Below are 17,668 nucleotides of genomic sequence, written 5' to 3' on the forward strand. Positions count from 1 at the left end.
CGCCCCCATCCCTCTCCTCTCTCAAAAACAAAAGAAACAGAAAAAAATCTCCATGGCTCCAATTACCTAAATGATCAAGTGCCAAAATAAAAACCTCATTAAGGAGGAGAGACTGTGTCAGATACATCTCTACATTCCCAAAATCTAGCATGGTCCTTATAAGGAGTCGTCGCTCTGAATGCTTAATAGTCCATTCCCCATACCAATAGTATCGTGGTAAATTATACATTATCTCAAAAATTGCTCGGTAGCCCAAAGTATAACATGCTTGTGTGGACATATCTCTCAAAGCTAGAACTACACTTACGTTCCACAGGCAGCCGCCGCCGTATGGCCAGGCGTTCCATTTTCCGCTGTGTCTCTGCCAGACTGAAAAGGACGCCGTATACATACTGACGAGCTGACCGGAACAAGAGAACAGCTGGAGGCAGCTCCATGTTACACTCGTCCTCAATACATACAGGGATCTTAATCTCACCCTAGTAAGAAAATGGTCCAAGGGAAAAGAGAAAATAAGTTACCTCAAGGTTTGAAATTGAGCTGAGAAGAACCAGTAATGAATGATAGCCTAGTCACTAAATTTTCTACTTGTACTTATAGTTTTAGACTAAAAAGAAGCTGCAACAAGCCCAGCTGACCATAGCCAGCTTAAAGCTATGTTCCCCTTTTAAAGGTTCTGCTATGACTGACTAGCTGACTAAACGGAAAAAGTCCATCTTAGACATTTTGCTGAGAGAGAAATTCATATGGTAAGACTGAAAGAAGGGAACAGCTCTGGAGAAGTAGGGGAAGAGGTAAAGAACAAGGACATACAGGCTCTTCTTATATTGTGTCTACCCTTAGACCAGAATCTACCAAGATGGTATATTATCCTCTTTGAAATCTCACAATACACTTCTTCCTGGGGTCTCATTCACTGCACAGCCCCATTTCCTGCTGGTCTCTCCTCACCTAAAACCCTTAATACAGTGAGAAGCCCCAGCACACTTGGTCTCTTCATCTCCCTTCAATACCAATAATCAGAATTTTCTCTGGCAATTCACACTTCTCGGAAGTGTGAAGTACACTGTCAAGAGCAGGGAGGGAGGGAGGGAGTGAGATACTCTCTCACCTTAGTGAGGACATGGTAGATGTATGGGTACATAAGACCTCTTCGGTGTCTGTGTTCGGCAACCCGCAAGACTTCTGGAGCTACCGGAGGTAAGGGCGGAATGGTGATGTCCATGTGGTTCCTCGTAGACATCGAAAGCAGAGATGGTATGTGGGGCTCACTATCGCCCAGGGTAGCATCTGAAACTCTAGCCTCAATGGGTTGTACCCAGGACCCTCTGTCACCACTTGGATCCTCCCATCCAGGCTGCTGTTGAAATGTTTCTGGTATGTGACTAAAAAAATTTAGAAAGACAATGAAGAAAAGAGAAAAGTGGTTAATAAAGATATTCCAGCTCAAGATGTCTGTTCTGATCTCAACAAATCTTACAAATCCTCTGGAAGTTAGGACACTGGTTAGCAATGGATCTGTTATCTTTCTACTCAGTGGCCATTACCACTCACCTGGCTTCTTTGACACAAACCAAAGTGATAAAAAATTGTGGGAACTAATTTTGTGCAATGGCAGTATCGTAGCCAATGAGTTTATCCAGGGCATGACTATTGCTAATTAAAAAGTTGTGGGAACCATTCCGAATCCTATGCATCATATAAGAGGCCATGTTTAGAGTCTGCTTATGTTCTAAAAAATTGAAACCTCAAAGCAGCCTTGTTTCCCATAAATAATCTAAGAACAAATCAGTTAGTACAAAATCTAAGTATTTTAGTCCTCAGAACCTGTTTCAGGTACTAAGAATATACCGTATTTCCCCATGTGTAAGATGCACCTTTTTTGGAAAAAATTTGGGGTTTAAAAACTGGGTGCATCTTATACAGTGGTGGTAGATTTTTTTTACTTCCATTTTCAGCTTTTTCATGCTTGTTTTTGCACACGTTAAAGATAGTGATTCGTCATCAGACACAGATGAGGACAAACTAATGGATGGGAGTTCTGACAGTGATAAGGAGTTGTATGAATTTTATGATGAATAAAACTTGAGTTCAATAACTTTATGTAATACTTTTTCCCCCCAAATTTCGGGCCCCAAAAGTAAGGTGCATCTTATACATGGGAGCTTCTTTTTTTTTTTTTTTTTTTTTTTTTTTTTTGTATTTTTCCGAAGCCAGAAACGGGGAGGCAGTCAGACAGACTCCCACATGTACCCAACCGGGATCCACCTGGCACGCCCACCAGGGGGCGATGCTCTGCCCATCCGGGGTGTCGCTCTGTTGCGACCAGAGCCACTCTAGGGCCTGAGACAGAGGCCACAGAGCCATCCTCAGCGCCCGGGCCATCTTTGCTCCAATGGAGCCTTGGCTGCGGGAGGGGAAGAGAGAGACAGAGAGGAAGGAGAGGGGGAGGGGTGGAGAAGCAGATGGGCGCTTCTCCTGTGTGCCCTGGCCGGGAATCGAACCCGGGACTCCTGCACGCCAGGCTGTGCTCTACCACTGAGCCAACCGGCCAGGGCACATGGGAGCTTCTTATACATGGGGAAATACCGTAACTGCATAATTAACTGTTTCAATACTTCAACGGTATCAATTCTTTTCATTTTTTTACATTCAATCTACTGCCCAAACAAATTGAGAAATGACAGCCATGATATATAGCACACCCATACGAGGGCTTCCCTAACTAGCTGCTAAGCTGCCTTTTACTCCATGGCCTGGATATCCAAAAATTACCATGTGCATAGGGTCAAAACGAGCATGAAGTGACCAAGCAGAGAGAGCGTTGTCTTACCTTGTTTAAGAGCAAAGAGCCACAGAGAAAAGCCAGAAACATACACTTCCCAATACCTCTGACCAAGTTAGCAGTAAAAGAATACAGGTGCTTCAGTCTGAGCAGTGGTAACACAGTGGCACAGTGGATAGTGCGTTGACCTGGGATGCTGAGTTCCCAGGTTCGAAACCCCAAGGTCACTGGCTTGAGCATGGACTCATCCAGCTTGAGAGCAGGCTCACCAGATTGAGCATGGGGTTGCTGGCTTGAGTATGGATCATATCAATGCTTGCTGGCTAGAGCAAGGGGTCACTGGCTCAGCTGAAGCCCTCCAGTCAAGGCACACATGAGAAGCAATCAATGAACAACTAAAGTACTGCAACTATGAGTCGATGCTTCTCATCTCTCTCCCTTATTGTCTCTTTCTCTTCTCTCTCTCTCAAAAAAAATACAGATGCTTCAAAAGTCTGTTCCTTGGGGGCCTATTATACAGATACTTACTCAGAGCTGACTCCATTTGGCTCATCACCATCAGAAGAAGAAGAGTGGGAAGAGTCTGGTCCCAGAGGAGGTGAGGCTTTGGAAGTCAGGTAATTGGGAAACTGTGATGAAGAGTCATAAGAGACAGCCCAACTGGCAAAGGGGTTGTCCTGCATCATAGGATCCTCAGAAATAGCATGGGATTCCCCCAAAGCATGGGGGGGGAAGAGAAGAGAAGAGTTGGGTCCCAATGGGAATGGTGGTGGATATTTCATTTTCTGGGGCGCGTGGTGAGAAAACTAAAGAATAAAACAGACAGAAAAGCTCTTAAACATTTTACCAAGATGGTTCCTTCAAAAGTTGTGATATAGCAGATGATGTCAGTAGCAGGGATTATTAGAATACAAAGAACCTACTGAGAAGAAAAGAAAGGGGGAAGACATTGGGGGGAAGGGGAAAAGGGGGGGCCAAGGAGAATACAGGGGTGGGGGGAGATATATTTGGTGGGACACTTTAATCTATGTAAACAATAAATTAAAACTATAAAAAAAATAATTCTAGCAGTGATGTATGGACAGAATTCTCCACAGGTAGGACAATGGACCAATCCATGTCTCTTAAAACCACTCTCCAACATTAACTAATATACCTTCACAATGCCCTAGTGGTTACTGATTTGGATATTTTCTTTGCACAGTCTGCTCACTTCAAGTTGAGAAGGTGACATATGTATATATAGCCTTGACATTCTGATAACATTGAATCACCCTAACTCCTTAACTCAGATTATAAAAATCAGAAAGCCACTTATGTCTCTAATGCTAACAAATGGTCTCAAACCTCTTAACAGATACTTACCATTGGCTTCCCCGCAGAAACAGTGTTCATTTGACTTTGTGGAAAGGGAGGATTTCCAAGCCGATTATTACGAAAACCTGAAGCCAAGAGAAAGGGCTATGATTTAGCCAATCCTAGTAATTCTACCGTGTTACATTCTGTTATCCCCACATGACTTGAAAAATTATCATTAATAAATAAGTAACAATTTATCAAACTATTATGCATCATGCTAGGAATCTTCATAAATTACATCTGCTAACACCCTACACAGTAGGTATCATGAGCCACCTTTAATATAAATGTGACTAGCTAAGATCACACAGCTAGTAAACAGCAGAGGTGAAATTCAAACTCAAGCCTGACACCACAGATAGGGCTATTTTATTGATACATATACAAGGCTACAATGGAGCACCAGAAGAAGCCCAAGCAAAGGAAATGGCATTGGACCTCATCTAAAACTTTGAGAAATTGGAGACCTGTCTCATGTTACCTCTCTTATTACATGGAAATCAAAAGAAGAATGTCTATCAAATAGGAATGACTTCTGGGAGGATGCAATACAAACAAGTGATTCTACTCTGGCCCAGGACTTTCTGAGGAATTACCTCAGTTTCCTCTATGGACAGAATAGTTCTGGGTCAGATGGAAGCCTTACCTAGAAAGGAGGAGGAACCCACTGGCAGCGAAGAGATTTTGGTTGTGACTGAATAGTACTCAACTGCTTTCTTGAATCGTTCTATTTTATCTTCCGTCCTGGACTGGATGTTGCAACATCAGATGTTCAGAAGAAGAAACAACATAAGAGTATCTTTTTCATGCAATTTATAATTTGAGAGTCAAAACAGTAGCAGAAATCAAATATTTAAAGAAACCCAAGAGAGAAATTATTTATGTTGCAGGAAATATTAGATAAGGAGAAAGCATTATAGAACATAAAACCTGGAAAATATTTTTAACTGTCTAAAAATAAATAAAAATTTACTAAATTGTGTGCTATTCTAAAATGGTCACATAATCATGAGAAAGATAGATAAGGACGGGGGGAAATTACATAGTACCACCAGCCAAAGATATTTTGGTGTGTCTTCTCCTTCCAATACTTTTTAAAATGAACTTTTTTGTTGAAGTAAATAGCTGGACTATTTCAATACATATATTTTACTATAGTTAATACCTTACTCTATGTACTATTTTGTATTCTGCTTTTATGGTAAGATAATTTTGAATGGCTGCATAATTTCTCATTACAAATTTATAATAAACGATGCAACTACTTCCCTAATACCTGACACTTAGGTTATTTCTCACATTTCTCTTTTATAAATTATGCAGCAAAGAACGTATCATATAAGATTTTCTGGATTTCAGATTATGTCCTTAAGTTAAATGTCTCAAAAGTGAAATTATTGGTTCAAAAGCTATGAACATTAAAACCAAAGCACTTAAACACATACAAAACCACAATATGACATCACTGTTTATTCACAGAATGACTAAAATTAAAGATTATAAATATCAAGCTCTGGCAAGGATATGCAGTAGCTGGAATTCCAGTAGATTGCCAGTAGGTGTGGATTGGTACAGTTTGGCAGCTTCTTATAAAGTTAAACATATATTTACCACATAGCATAGTAATCCTACTCTTAAGTAATTTACCCATGAGAAATAAATATATTTGTCCACCAAAAGATATAAACAAGAATGCTAACTATACCTTTATTCATAATAGCTCTAAACTAGAAATAACTCAAATGCATATCAACAGAAGAATTAATTGTGGTATATTCATATAATGAAATACTATATAATAATAAAAAAGAGTGAAGTGCTGATACATGCAACATTGGATAAATCTCAAAGACATACTGAGAGAAAGAAGACAAACACAAAGAAATACATATAAAGTTCAAGCAGAAGCAAGACTAATCAATGTCAATAGAAGTAAAAATGCTGTTTACCTCTGTAGGGCTGGGGCTAAAAGGCTTTTTCTTGTGAAGCCTTTTATAATGTAATTTTAAAATCCTCTTGAATATAATTTTATGACCTTCATATTTCATTAAATGGAATATAAGTTATTAAAGTAATTTCTAATTTCTCATTGTAAATAATGCTCTGATAAGCATGTTTTTAACATATATTTCTTGGGTTATTTCATAGGGCAAATTCTTAGAAGCAGAATTACTAGGTCAAAGGCTATGGTCATTTTCATACTCTTAAAAATTTTTTTTTAATTTATTGACTTTTAGACAGAAGAGGAAGAGAGAGAGAGAGAAGAAGTGGGAAGCATCAACTTATAGTAGTTGCTTCCTATATGTGCCTTGACCGGGCAAGCCCAGGGTTTTGAACCAGCAACCTCAGTGTGTGTTCCAGGTCAACTCTTTATCCACTGAGCCACCACAGGTCAGGCCATTTTCAGACTCTTGACACAAGATACTAAATCTCATACCAGAATAGATATCATAAGTAATACTCTCATCATCAATGTGTGAGAGTGCCCAATTTTCCATAGTGTTAAATATTTTCTACAAAAAATAACCTATTGACTATAAAAAACATTTATAGTAAAATTAAAATACATTAATAAAAAAGGAAAACTTAAAATATTTATAAACTTATCTCTCAGAGTTTGTAACTATTAACAGCCCAGAAACCAGATAGTATTCCAAATTTCTTTATGTGCATATGTGCAGGCAAACACAGACATCAAGAAAATCAGGATCTCCAGGCCCTGGCACGATAGCTTGGTTGGTTAGAGTCATCCCAAAGCACAGAGGTTGCTGGTTCAATCCCTGGTCAGGGCACACACAGGAACAGTTTGATGTTCTTGTCTCTCTCTCTCTCCCCCTTCCTCTCTCTCTAAAATAAATAAATATATTTTTAAAATCCAGGTCATCCAGCCTCACTTACAAACAAAATCACTCTGCTTTTCAAAATAATGAGACTTAATATAACTGTTTGAAAAAAGAAAAAAAAAAGGATTTCTATGTCTAAAGAATGTTTTTTTTTTCCCCCCCATTTTTCTGAAGCTGGAAACTGGGAGAGACAGTCAGACAGACTCCCGCATGCGCCCGACCGGGATCCACCCGGCACGCCCACCAGGGGCGATGCTCTGCCCATCCTGGGCGTCGCCATATTGCGACCAGAGCCACTCTAGCGCCTGAGGCAGAGGCCACAGAGCCATCCCCAGCGCCCGGGCCATCTTTGCTCCAATGGAGCCTTGGCTGCGGGAGGGGAAGAGAGAGACAGAGAGGAAAGCGCGGCGGAGGGGTGGAGAAGCAAATGGGCGCTTCTCCTGTGTGCCCTGGCCGGGAATCGAACCCGGGTCCTCCGCACGCTAGGCCGACGCTCTACCGCTGAGCCAACCGGCCAGGGCTAAAGAATGTTTGATTAGTGACTTACAGCATATCTACATGCTTGAATAACATCCCATTGTGTCAAGGTTTCATGATTTATATATTCATTATTATTTTGTTAGTATATTGAATAATATACATAATAATTAAAAACAATCTCCTACAAGATGCAGGCTATACAGAGTCTTCCTTAGCATCTCTACCTCTGTGTCCATGCCTCTTCCCAGAAGTGACCACTGTTACCAGTTTGGTGTATATCTTGTCATAACTTTTGTTATATATATATAACAGTATTCCTCCACACACATAGACGAAATGAAATCATCTGTTTTTCAGCCTGCTTTTTATACTTAACAGTATTCTTATAAGCTATTCACTGTCAGTGAGTACAGGTCTATGACTTAATCCTCCTATACACAAAGTATGCATACTTTCTTCAATGTACCAATGTCCATTCTGTGTCCTGACAGACAATCATTTACTCTTCCTTTAAGGGGTACTAGCGGTATAAAACCTTTGGTTTTCTATGAAACCTGTATTGTGTTTTTTCTTTGCCGTGCTTATTTATTTGCTTCTGCCTCCCAATTTAACCTCAAGTTCTATGACAACTAGGAATGACTTATTCACACTTATATCCTAGTGTCTAGCATGGGACCTTGCCTGTGGAGGTTCATTTAGTATTTGATAAATGATCGTATTTAATAAAGTCCTACCCTTTCCTTGTATACATTCACAAAGGTGATGTTTATGAAAATAATACAGCAACAATGAAAAGTGCAGAAGACATAATATTCAGTGAAATAAAGCAGATTAAAAACTTTAAGATGACTACCACAGCACATCAAAGCACACATGTAAAAGAGACACGGAAACACTGTAAACAATTTAGGATGAAATTAGGAGCAGTCTCTATCTTAATTTTTGGTTTTTAATTAAAATGGTGACCTTTGTTATTAAGAACAGATATTAATCTAAGTTCCAAAATTCAAGGGAAGTAAAAGCTATAATATTAAAAATAGTCAATAGGAGATCCAAGATGGCAGCAGAGTATGTGGAACCTACACTCACCTCCTTCCAGGACCATGTAACTACAACTAAATTATAGAACAATCATCCTGAATAACCAATTTAAGACTAGCTGAAAAAAGGTTTTACAGCTAAGAATTTACAGAAAAAGCCACATTGAGACTGGTAGGAAGGGCAGACATGAAAAGGGCTGCCCTCACTCCCATGGGAGGGGGCTGAAGTTACAAAGGGATTTCTCAGGTACAAGGGGTTTCCCCTGGGCAGTGAATGGTCTAAACCCCAAACCAGGTTCTTCAGCAGGAGCACCAGAGCCAGGAAGAGGCACCCATAAAACATCTGGCTGTGAAATCTGCCCCAGGCTCAGTGTTGGTAAAAACCACCCTTAGTGTATAGCTTGATCTTCCTGTGTGCACCCAAGCCCAGCAAAGGCAGCCACAAACTGTGGAACGCTTGTAGCTCCAAACAGTTGTCAAGGGCCACTTACAGGCAAGGTCTTACATTGGCCCACACCAGATTCCCTCCCAAAAGATCCAGAACCAACACACCTAGTGCTCAGCTTCAGATTAACATCAGAGCAGGATCCACAAGCAGCATATCCTAAGGCAGATTTTGGCAGGCACCAAACCCTGCTGAAGTGAATCCTGCCTCACGTGGTCAGCACCTGCACAGCAGCTCACACACTATGGTCAGGATTAAGCCTCACAGTCAGCCAGCCCGAGGGTCAATCCCATAAATGAACAAGCCAATAGCAATCAAGACTCAATTACAACAGTAAGGCCCATATAACCAACATAGGGGATATTCCTGGAGCACCCAGCTCACATGATCAAGGAGACAGTGTCACTAGGTCCTACTGGATACCTACTATGCAAGACCACACCATCAAGACTAGGAATCATAGCAGATTTATCTAATACATAGAAAGAAGCACAGAGAGGCAGCCAGAAGGGAGAGACAAAACAACAGCCCCCAAATGAAAGAACAGAAGAAACCTCCAGAACAAAGAGCTGTATGAAATGGAGGCAAACGATTTATCAGATACAGAGTTCAAAATAATAGTTATAAGAATGCTCAACAGCATGAAAAGGGACATAGAAACCATAAAAAGGGACCAGAAATAAGAATATAGTATCTAAAATGAAGAATACACTGGAAGGAATAAATACAAGGTTGTATGAAGCAGAGGACAGAATCAGCAATTTGGAAGACAAGGTAGAAAAAAAAACACCCAACCAGAGAAGCCAAAAGAAAAATGGAATTGAAAAAAATGAGGATAGTTTAAGGAACCTTTGGGACAACATGAAGCATAACAACATCTACACCATAGGGGTACCAGAAGGAGAAGAAAGACTGAAATCATATCAAGCATCTTACCATATCAAGCATCTGATCAGAATGGTACAAAATTATAAATCAATTACAAAAAAAAAAAACCCTGAAAAACACAGACATGGAGGCTAAATAACATATTACTAAATAATAAATGGGTTAACAATGCAATCAACAAAGAAATCAAGATACCTTGAAACAAATTAAAATAAGTACACACCCTAAAATCCATGAGACACAGCAAAATCAGTCCTAAAATGGAAATTCATACCATTACATGCCTATCTCAAGAAACAAGAGCCCTGGATGGGTACCTCAGCTGGTTAGAGCATTGACCCAATCCAATTGGCTATGGTCACAGATTTGATGCCAGGTCAGAGCACATAAAAGAATCAACCAATGAGTCTGACCAGGCGGTGGCACAGTGGATAGAGCATCAGACTGGGACACAGAGGACTCAGATTAAAAACCTCAAAGTCACAGACTTGAGCCGTAGGCTCATCTGGCTTGAGTGTAGGCTCACCAGCTTGAGCATGGGGTCACTGGCCTGTGGCTCAAGGTCGCTGGCTTGAGCAAGGGGTCACTCGCACTGCTGTAGCCACTGGGTCAAGGTACATATGAGGAAGCAATCAATGAACAACTAAGGAGCCGCAACAAATAACTAATGCTTCTCATTTCTCTCCCTCCCTGTCTGTCTGTCCCTATCTGTCCCTCTCTCTGTCTCTGTCACACACAAAAAAAATCAACCAATGAATGCATAATTAAGTGGAACAAATAAGTATACCTCTCTTTATTTCCCTCTCCCTTCCTCTATCTCTAAAATAAATACATTTTTAAAAATTGAAAAATAAATCTCAACTACACAATCTAACTTTACACTTTAAGTAATTGGAAAGGAATAACAAAGAACAAAGTGAGCAGAAAAAAGGAAATAATAAAGACCAGGGCTTGGCCTGACCTGTGGTGGCGCAGTGGATAAAGCGTCGACCTGGAAATGCTGAGGTCGCCGGTTCAAAACCCTGGGCTTGCCTGGTCAAGGCACATATGGGAGTTGATGCTTCCAGCTCCTCCCCCCTTCTCTCTCTCTGTCTCTCCTCTCTCTCTCTCCCTCTGTCTCTCTCTCCTCTCTAAAAATGAATAAAACAAATTAAAAAAAAAAAAAAAAAAAAGACCAGGGCTTGAAATGAACAAAATAGAGTCTAAAAACACAATACAAATGATCAATGAAACCAAGAGCTGGTTCTTTGAAAAGATTAACAAGATTGACAAAACTTTAACCAAACTCAACAAGAAAAAAAGAAAGAGGACCCAAATAAATAAAATCATAAATAGAAGAGGAAAAGTAACAACTGACACTAAAGAAATATAAAGGAATGTATGAAAATATTATAGGCCCCATCCAGTTAGCTCAGTTGGTTAGAGCATTGACCTGAAACACCAAGGTTGTAGGTTTGATCCCCAGTCAAGACAAACACAGAAAACAACCAATGAACACACAATTATGTTGAACAACAAATGAATGCCTCTCTTTCTCTCTCCCCCTCCCTCCCTTCCTTTCCCTGTCTTTCTAGAATCAATAAAAAGAGAGAAACTATTACAAATAAATATATACCAACAAATTGGACAATCTGGAAGAAACTAATAAATTCCCAGAAACATACAATCTTCCAAAACTGAATCGGGAAGCATCAGAGAATCTAAAATGGACAGAGTACAACTAGTGAAATTGAAGCAGCAATCGATAAACACTAAACAAACAGATGTTCAGGAAAGGATGCTTCACAGTTTAATTTTATGAAACATTAAAAGAGGAGTAACACCTATCCTCAAATTATTCTAAAAAGTTCAAGAGGAGGGGAGACTCCCGAGATCATTTTCTTAGGCCAGCATTATCTTAATTCCAAAACCAAATAATGATACTACAAAGAAAGAAAATTATAGGCCGGTATCTCTGATGAACATAAATACTATAATGCGCAACAAAATATTTGCAAACAGGATCCAGCAATACATTAAAAAGATCATATACCATGATCAAGTGGGATTTATTGTGTGGAGGCAAGTGTGGTACAATAATTGCAAAATCAATAAATGTGATTCATCACATAAACAAAATGAAAGATAAAAACCATATGATCATATCAATAGATACAGAAAAAGCATTTGATAATATTCAGCACCCATTTCTGATAAAAACTCTCAGCAACGTGGGAATAGCAGAAAAATACCTCAACATAATAAAGGCCATGTATGACAAACCCACAGCCTATTTATACTCAACGGGCAAAAACTGCCTAGTATTTTCCTTACAATCGGGACTAAAACAGGGGTGTCCGTTTTCACCACTCTTATTCAACATAGTTCTGAAAGTCCTAGCCACAGCAATCAGAAAAGAAGAAGAAATAAATAAAAGGCATGCAAACTAGAAAGGAAGTAGTAAAAATGTCATTATGACATGATACTGTGTATTAGCAGTGCTTTTCAACCACTGGTCCCCAGACCTGTGGCAGTCTGCCAGAAATTTCATGCCAGCCCATGAAACAGTTACTAACCACAAATGTGCATGAAATTTCTGGAAGATTGTCACCAGTCCACAGAATGGCAGTTGAAAAACACTGGTATGAAAAGAACCTTAACGATTTCACCAAAAAACTACCAGCACTGATCAATGAATTCTGTAAAGTAGCAAGATACAAAATAAAGACCAGAAATCAGCTGCATTTTTTATACATCAATAATGAACTATCAGAAAGAGAAACTAGGAAAACAATCCCATTCATAATTGCTTCAAAAAGAATAAAGTATTTAGGAATAAATTTAACCAAGGATGCAAAAGACTATACTCAGAAAATTATAAGACACTAAGGAAGATACAAACAAGTGGAAGCATAAACTGTGTTCATGGATAGGAAGAATTAACATCATTAAAATTCCATATTATGCCTGACCGGGTGGTGGCACAGTGGATAGAGTGTCGGACTGGGATGCGGAGGACTCAGGTTCGAGACCCTGAGGTTGCCAGCTTGAGCACGGGCTCATTTGGCAAAGCTCACCAGCTTGGACCCAAGGTTGCTGGCTTGAGCAAGGGGTTTCTCGGTCTGCTGTAGCCCCACGGTCAAGGCACATATGAGAGAGCAATCAATGAACAACTAAGGTGTTGCAACGAAAAACTGATGATTGATGCTTCTCATTTCTCTCCGTTCTTGTCTGTCCCTATCTATATCTCTCTCTGACTCTCACTCTGTCTCTGTTAAAAAAAATTCCATATTACCCAAAGCAATATATAGATTCAATGCAATTTTTATTAAGATAGCAATGGTGTATTTCACAGAACTAGAACATATATTCCAAAAATTTACATAAAACCATGAAAGACCTCAAATAGTCACAGTAACCTTGAGAAAGAAGAGCAAAGTTAGAGGAATAGTGCTATTGAATATCAAACTATATTACAAGGCCAAAGTAATCAAAACAGCATGATACTGGCATAAAACCAGACATACAGATCAATGGAAAAGAATAGAGAGCCCAGAAATAAACCCATGACTTTATATTCAATTAATATTTGAGCCTGACCAAGTGGTGGCACAGTGGATAGATCACTGGCCTGGGACGCAGAGGACCCAGGTTCAAAACTGTGAGGTCACTGGCTTGAGCATGGCATCATAGATATATGACACCATGGTTGCTGGCTTGAGCCCGAATGTCGCTGGCTTATAGCCCAAGGTTGCTGTCTTGAACAAGGGGTCACTGGTTCGGCTGGAGCCCCCTGGTCAAGACACATACAAGAAAGCAATCAATGAACAGCTAAGGTACTACAACAAAGAACTAAGGCTTCTCATCTCTCTCTCCCTTTCTGTCTGTTTGTCCCTATCTGTCCCCTCTCTGTCTCTGTTAAAAAAACACACACAAAAAACTGTCCCACTTACAGACAACATAGTCACCTACACAGAAAACAAAACACCAATCTACTACCAAAAAACTCCTAGTGAGTTTAGAAAGGTTGGAGGATACAAGGTACACAGACAAAAATCAACCATATTTCTATATCTACCAATGAAGAATTAGAAACAATAGTATTTACAATAGGTGCCTCAACTATTAAATATTTAAATATAAAAAATACCTGCACAGGACTAAAAATTATAAAATGCTGAAGATATTAAGGATGACCTAAATAAATGGAGGAATACTGTATTCACAAATTTAAAGAATCACCAAATTCATCTATTATTTAAAGAAAATCCAATTAAAATCCCAGCAGGACATTTTTATAGACATAGAAAGATTTTTCTAAATTTATATGGAAAGGCAGAGAAACCAGAGAATAGACAAAGTAATTTTGAAAAATAGAAACAAAATTAGGAGTCACTGACAATTTTAAGACTTACCATAAAGCCAGAGTATTCAAGACAATGTGCTACTTGCAAAGGAATAGACACATAGGTCAACTGATCAGAATAGAGTCCAGAAACAGACCCACACAAATATGGACAACTGATTTTTGACAAAGGCAATTCAAAGAAGAAAGGACAGCCTTTTCAACAAACTGTGTCAAAACAATTGGATAGTCATACACAAAAACAGAACACCTCACACTTTACACAAAAATAAACTCAAAACAGATGATTTGTTCTAAATGTAAACCTATAACAGTTTTAGAAGAAGACAGGAGAATTTGTCAAGCCTGCAGTTATGCAAGGAGTTTTAAGACATATCAAAAGCATAATCTGTAAAAGATAAAAATTTAAAACTTTTGTTTTGCAAAAGACACCATTAAATAATGTAAAGACAGGTGCTCCATTCTTTGCGCTCAGGTAAGGAGTAGTCAGGCAAGGACTTGAGCAGGCAACATTGGAAAAATACTGCTTCCCTGGACTACATGGTACAGGAGGGCATCTGTTACAGTGATGCTGAAGAGGAGAGGCAAAGGAAGTGGTGGCAGAAGACAGGGAAGAGTCCACGTCTGAGCCAGAGGTCAAGAAAAGTAAGTTAGAAGCAGGAGCAAAAAAAAAAAAAAAAAAAAAAAAAATGCAAAAGAGGCAGCAGGGCCTGACCAGGCGGTGGCACAGTGAATAGTGTCGGACTGGGATGCGGAGGACCCAGGTTTGAGACTCCGAGGTCACCATCTTGAGCGTGGGCTCATCCAGCTTGAGCACAGGGTCGTTGGCTTGAGTGTGAGATCATAAACATGACCCCCCGGTCACTGGCTTGACCCCAAAGGTTGTGCTGCTGGCTTGAAGCCCAAGGTCACTGGCTTGAGCAAGGGGTCACTCACTCTGGTGGAGCCTCTCCCGTCAAGGCACACATGAGAAAGCAATAAATGAACTAAGATGCCGCAACAAAGAATTGATGCTTCTCATTTCTCTCCCTTCCTGTCTGTCTGTCACTATCTGTCCCTGTCTCTGTGTCTCTCTTTCACACACAAAAAAATAATAGTAAGAGGCAGCAGGAAACCTCATCCAGTGGTAAATCAGGCATACTCAAAATCTGATCCTGGAATGTGGCTAGGCTTCAAGCCTGGATTAAGAAGAAAGGTTTAGACTGGATAAAGGAAAAAGTCCCAGGTATCCTGTGCCTGCAAGAGACCAAAAGTCAGAGAATAAACTACAAGCTGAACTTGAAGAGCTGTCTGGACTATTCCATCAGTACTGGTCAGCTCCTTCAGACAACGAAAGGTACAGTGGCATGGCACTGGCTGAATTTCATATATATGTGATTGTGGCTGAATGTGACACATTTGGGCTGGTATCAGCCTAGGTATCTAACGCAGGACAAGGTCTGGTGCACCCGGAGTACCAGCAGCACTGAGATGGGGCCTTTCACAAGTTCCTGAAGGTCCTGGCTTCCCTTGTGCTATGTGGAAAACTCAACGTGGCTCATGACCTTTCACAACCCCAAGGGAAACAAAAAGAATGCTGGCTTCATTCCGAAAGAGTGGCAAAACTCTGGGGGGATTGCTGCAAGCTGTGCTAACTAGCTGACAGTTTCCCACCTCTACCCCAGCACAGCCTATGTCTATACTTTTTGGACCTACATGATGAATGCTCAATCCAAAAATGCTGGTTGTCACCTTGATTTCTTTTTGGTGTCTCACTTTCTGCTACTTGCATTGTGTGACAGCAAGATCCATTCCAAGACCCCTGGGCAACAACCACTATTCCATCACCCTATACCCAGAAATCCCACTCCTAGGTATGTACACTAGGCAAATGAAATCTTATGTTCATAAAAAAAACCTACATACAAATATTTACAGAGGGTCTACCAAAACTTAGAAACAACTCAAATATCCTCTAGGGATGAATGGATAAACAAATGGTGCTATATCACACAATGTTTATTACTTAGCAACAAAAATGAATAAATTACTGATGGATGCAACATGCAACAACTTAGAAGACTCTCAAAGACATTATGTTGAATGAAAAATGCCATCTTCAAAAGATTACATACTGCATTATTCTAGTCATATGTTAGTCTCTAAAAGATATAACTATAGTGACAGAGACTAGACTAGCAGTTAGGAATAAGTTTGGGTGTGATTACAAAGGGATAGCATGAGAGATAGTGGAGTGGTTAACTGCTCTGATCCTAATTGTGATGGTGATTACACAAATCTCTATATGTGCTAAAATTATAGAACTGTATACACACATATAGAAAAATCATGTATCAACTTAGAAAAAAGAGCACAAGTATAAATTAAATTATTAAAAATAAAAGTAAGTTATTTTCCTAACTTTTACTTTCACAAGACAAAATCCTAGTCGGGCTCTTTTTTCACTGTTACCAGTGAAATACTGATTCTTGTTTTATGTGAACCTACTTTAAGTAGTCTTTTTCATTAGCCATTACCCTCCACTAAGCAAGACCTCCTTTATATTAACCTATACATTGAAACAAAAAGAGTAGAAAGATATATGCTAGTGATAATACAGCAAATTGTTTCGGAATAATGACATTTTAAGTGACTATTCTTTATTTTCTAAATTTTCCAGAATGAGCTTGCATAATTTTGATAATCAGTGGGAAAAGGTAAAGAACCCTTTCAATCTAGCTGTAGTAATGTTTTCTCAAGGGCACTCTGGGACTCTGGTCTGTATGCATGGAGAAGACAAGCAGCCTACAGGGCTCCCCAAACTTTTACACAGGGGGCCAGTTCACTGTCCCTCAGACCGTTGGAGAGCTGCCACATACAGTGCTCCTCTCACCAATGAAAAAGGTGCCCCTTCCGGAAATGTGACAGGCCCGGATAAATGGCCTCAGGGGGCCGCATGTGGCCCGCAGGCCATAGTTTGGGAATGCCTGATAAGAAGAGAGAAGGTAGCCAACACAGGAAAGATCAGATATGTTGGTGGTACTAGTGAAGGTAAGAAAACTGACTATTCTTAGGAAGGGGGGGGGGGGCTAGCTCACCTGAGACTGTTTGAAAACATCCTTCCCAACCAGGTCTAGGTTAGATGGATCTTTGATGGAACTAACATATTCGGAAACAGCCTTGATCACCACATCACAAGGAGGAAGAACCAGTTGATGAGCTCGAACCTAAAAGAGTTAATATAAGTAAGGAACACTGGCATCAGACATGGGTCATTAAGAAGGGTAAGGTCAGGGTGAGATACAGAATTCAAATTCAGTAAATCCACTGAGAGACAGTTAAAATCTTTTCTTTAAAAATAGTTTTCAGGTCCTGGCTGGTGGCTCAGTGGATAGAGTGTAAGCCCAGCATATGGACATCCTGGGTTTAATTCCCAGTCAGGATACACAGGAGAAGTGACGACATGCTTCTCTCCCCCTCCCTCTCCTCTTTCTCTCCCTCTTC

The 17,668-nt window shown here is 39.9% G+C and overlaps 1 protein-coding gene and 1 pseudogene across 7 annotated transcripts in view; one reads left to right on the forward strand and one right to left on the reverse strand.

The window, feature by feature from the left end:
* FAM120C (family with sequence similarity 120 member C) overlaps positions 1–17,668 on the reverse strand; it is a 96,823-nt gene that overhangs the window by 41,841 nt on the left and 37,314 nt on the right. For 4 of the 7 annotated variants that reach the window (XR_010727825.1, XM_066249357.1, XM_066249358.1 and 1 more), the window contains exons 4-9: positions 17,263–17,391; positions 4,791–4,893; positions 4,151–4,227; positions 3,314–3,591; positions 1,112–1,385; positions 308–479 (exon numbers count right to left, since the gene is read on the reverse strand). Coding sequence is in view for 4 of the 7 variants with exons in the window: in XM_066249357.1 (XP_066105454.1) it covers positions 308–479; positions 1,112–1,385; positions 3,314–3,591; positions 4,151–4,227; positions 4,791–4,893; positions 17,263–17,391 (1,033 nt within the window). In the remaining 3 variants the exon portion in view is untranslated. Of the gene's footprint in view, positions 1–307; positions 480–1,111; positions 1,386–3,313; positions 3,592–4,150; positions 4,228–4,790; positions 4,894–17,262; positions 17,392–17,668 lie in introns of those variants that run through there. The other 3 variants (XM_066249360.1, XR_010727827.1, XR_010727826.1) reach the window with 3 other exon arrangements.
* On the forward strand, positions 14,726–16,849 carry LOC136317284 (DNA repair nuclease/redox regulator APEX1 pseudogene; annotated as a pseudogene).

The sequence above is a fragment of the Saccopteryx bilineata genome, chromosome X, assembly GCF_036850765.1.
Source record: "Saccopteryx bilineata isolate mSacBil1 chromosome X, mSacBil1_pri_phased_curated, whole genome shotgun sequence".
In the NCBI taxonomy this organism is placed as follows: domain Eukaryota; kingdom Metazoa; phylum Chordata; class Mammalia; order Chiroptera; family Emballonuridae; genus Saccopteryx; species Saccopteryx bilineata.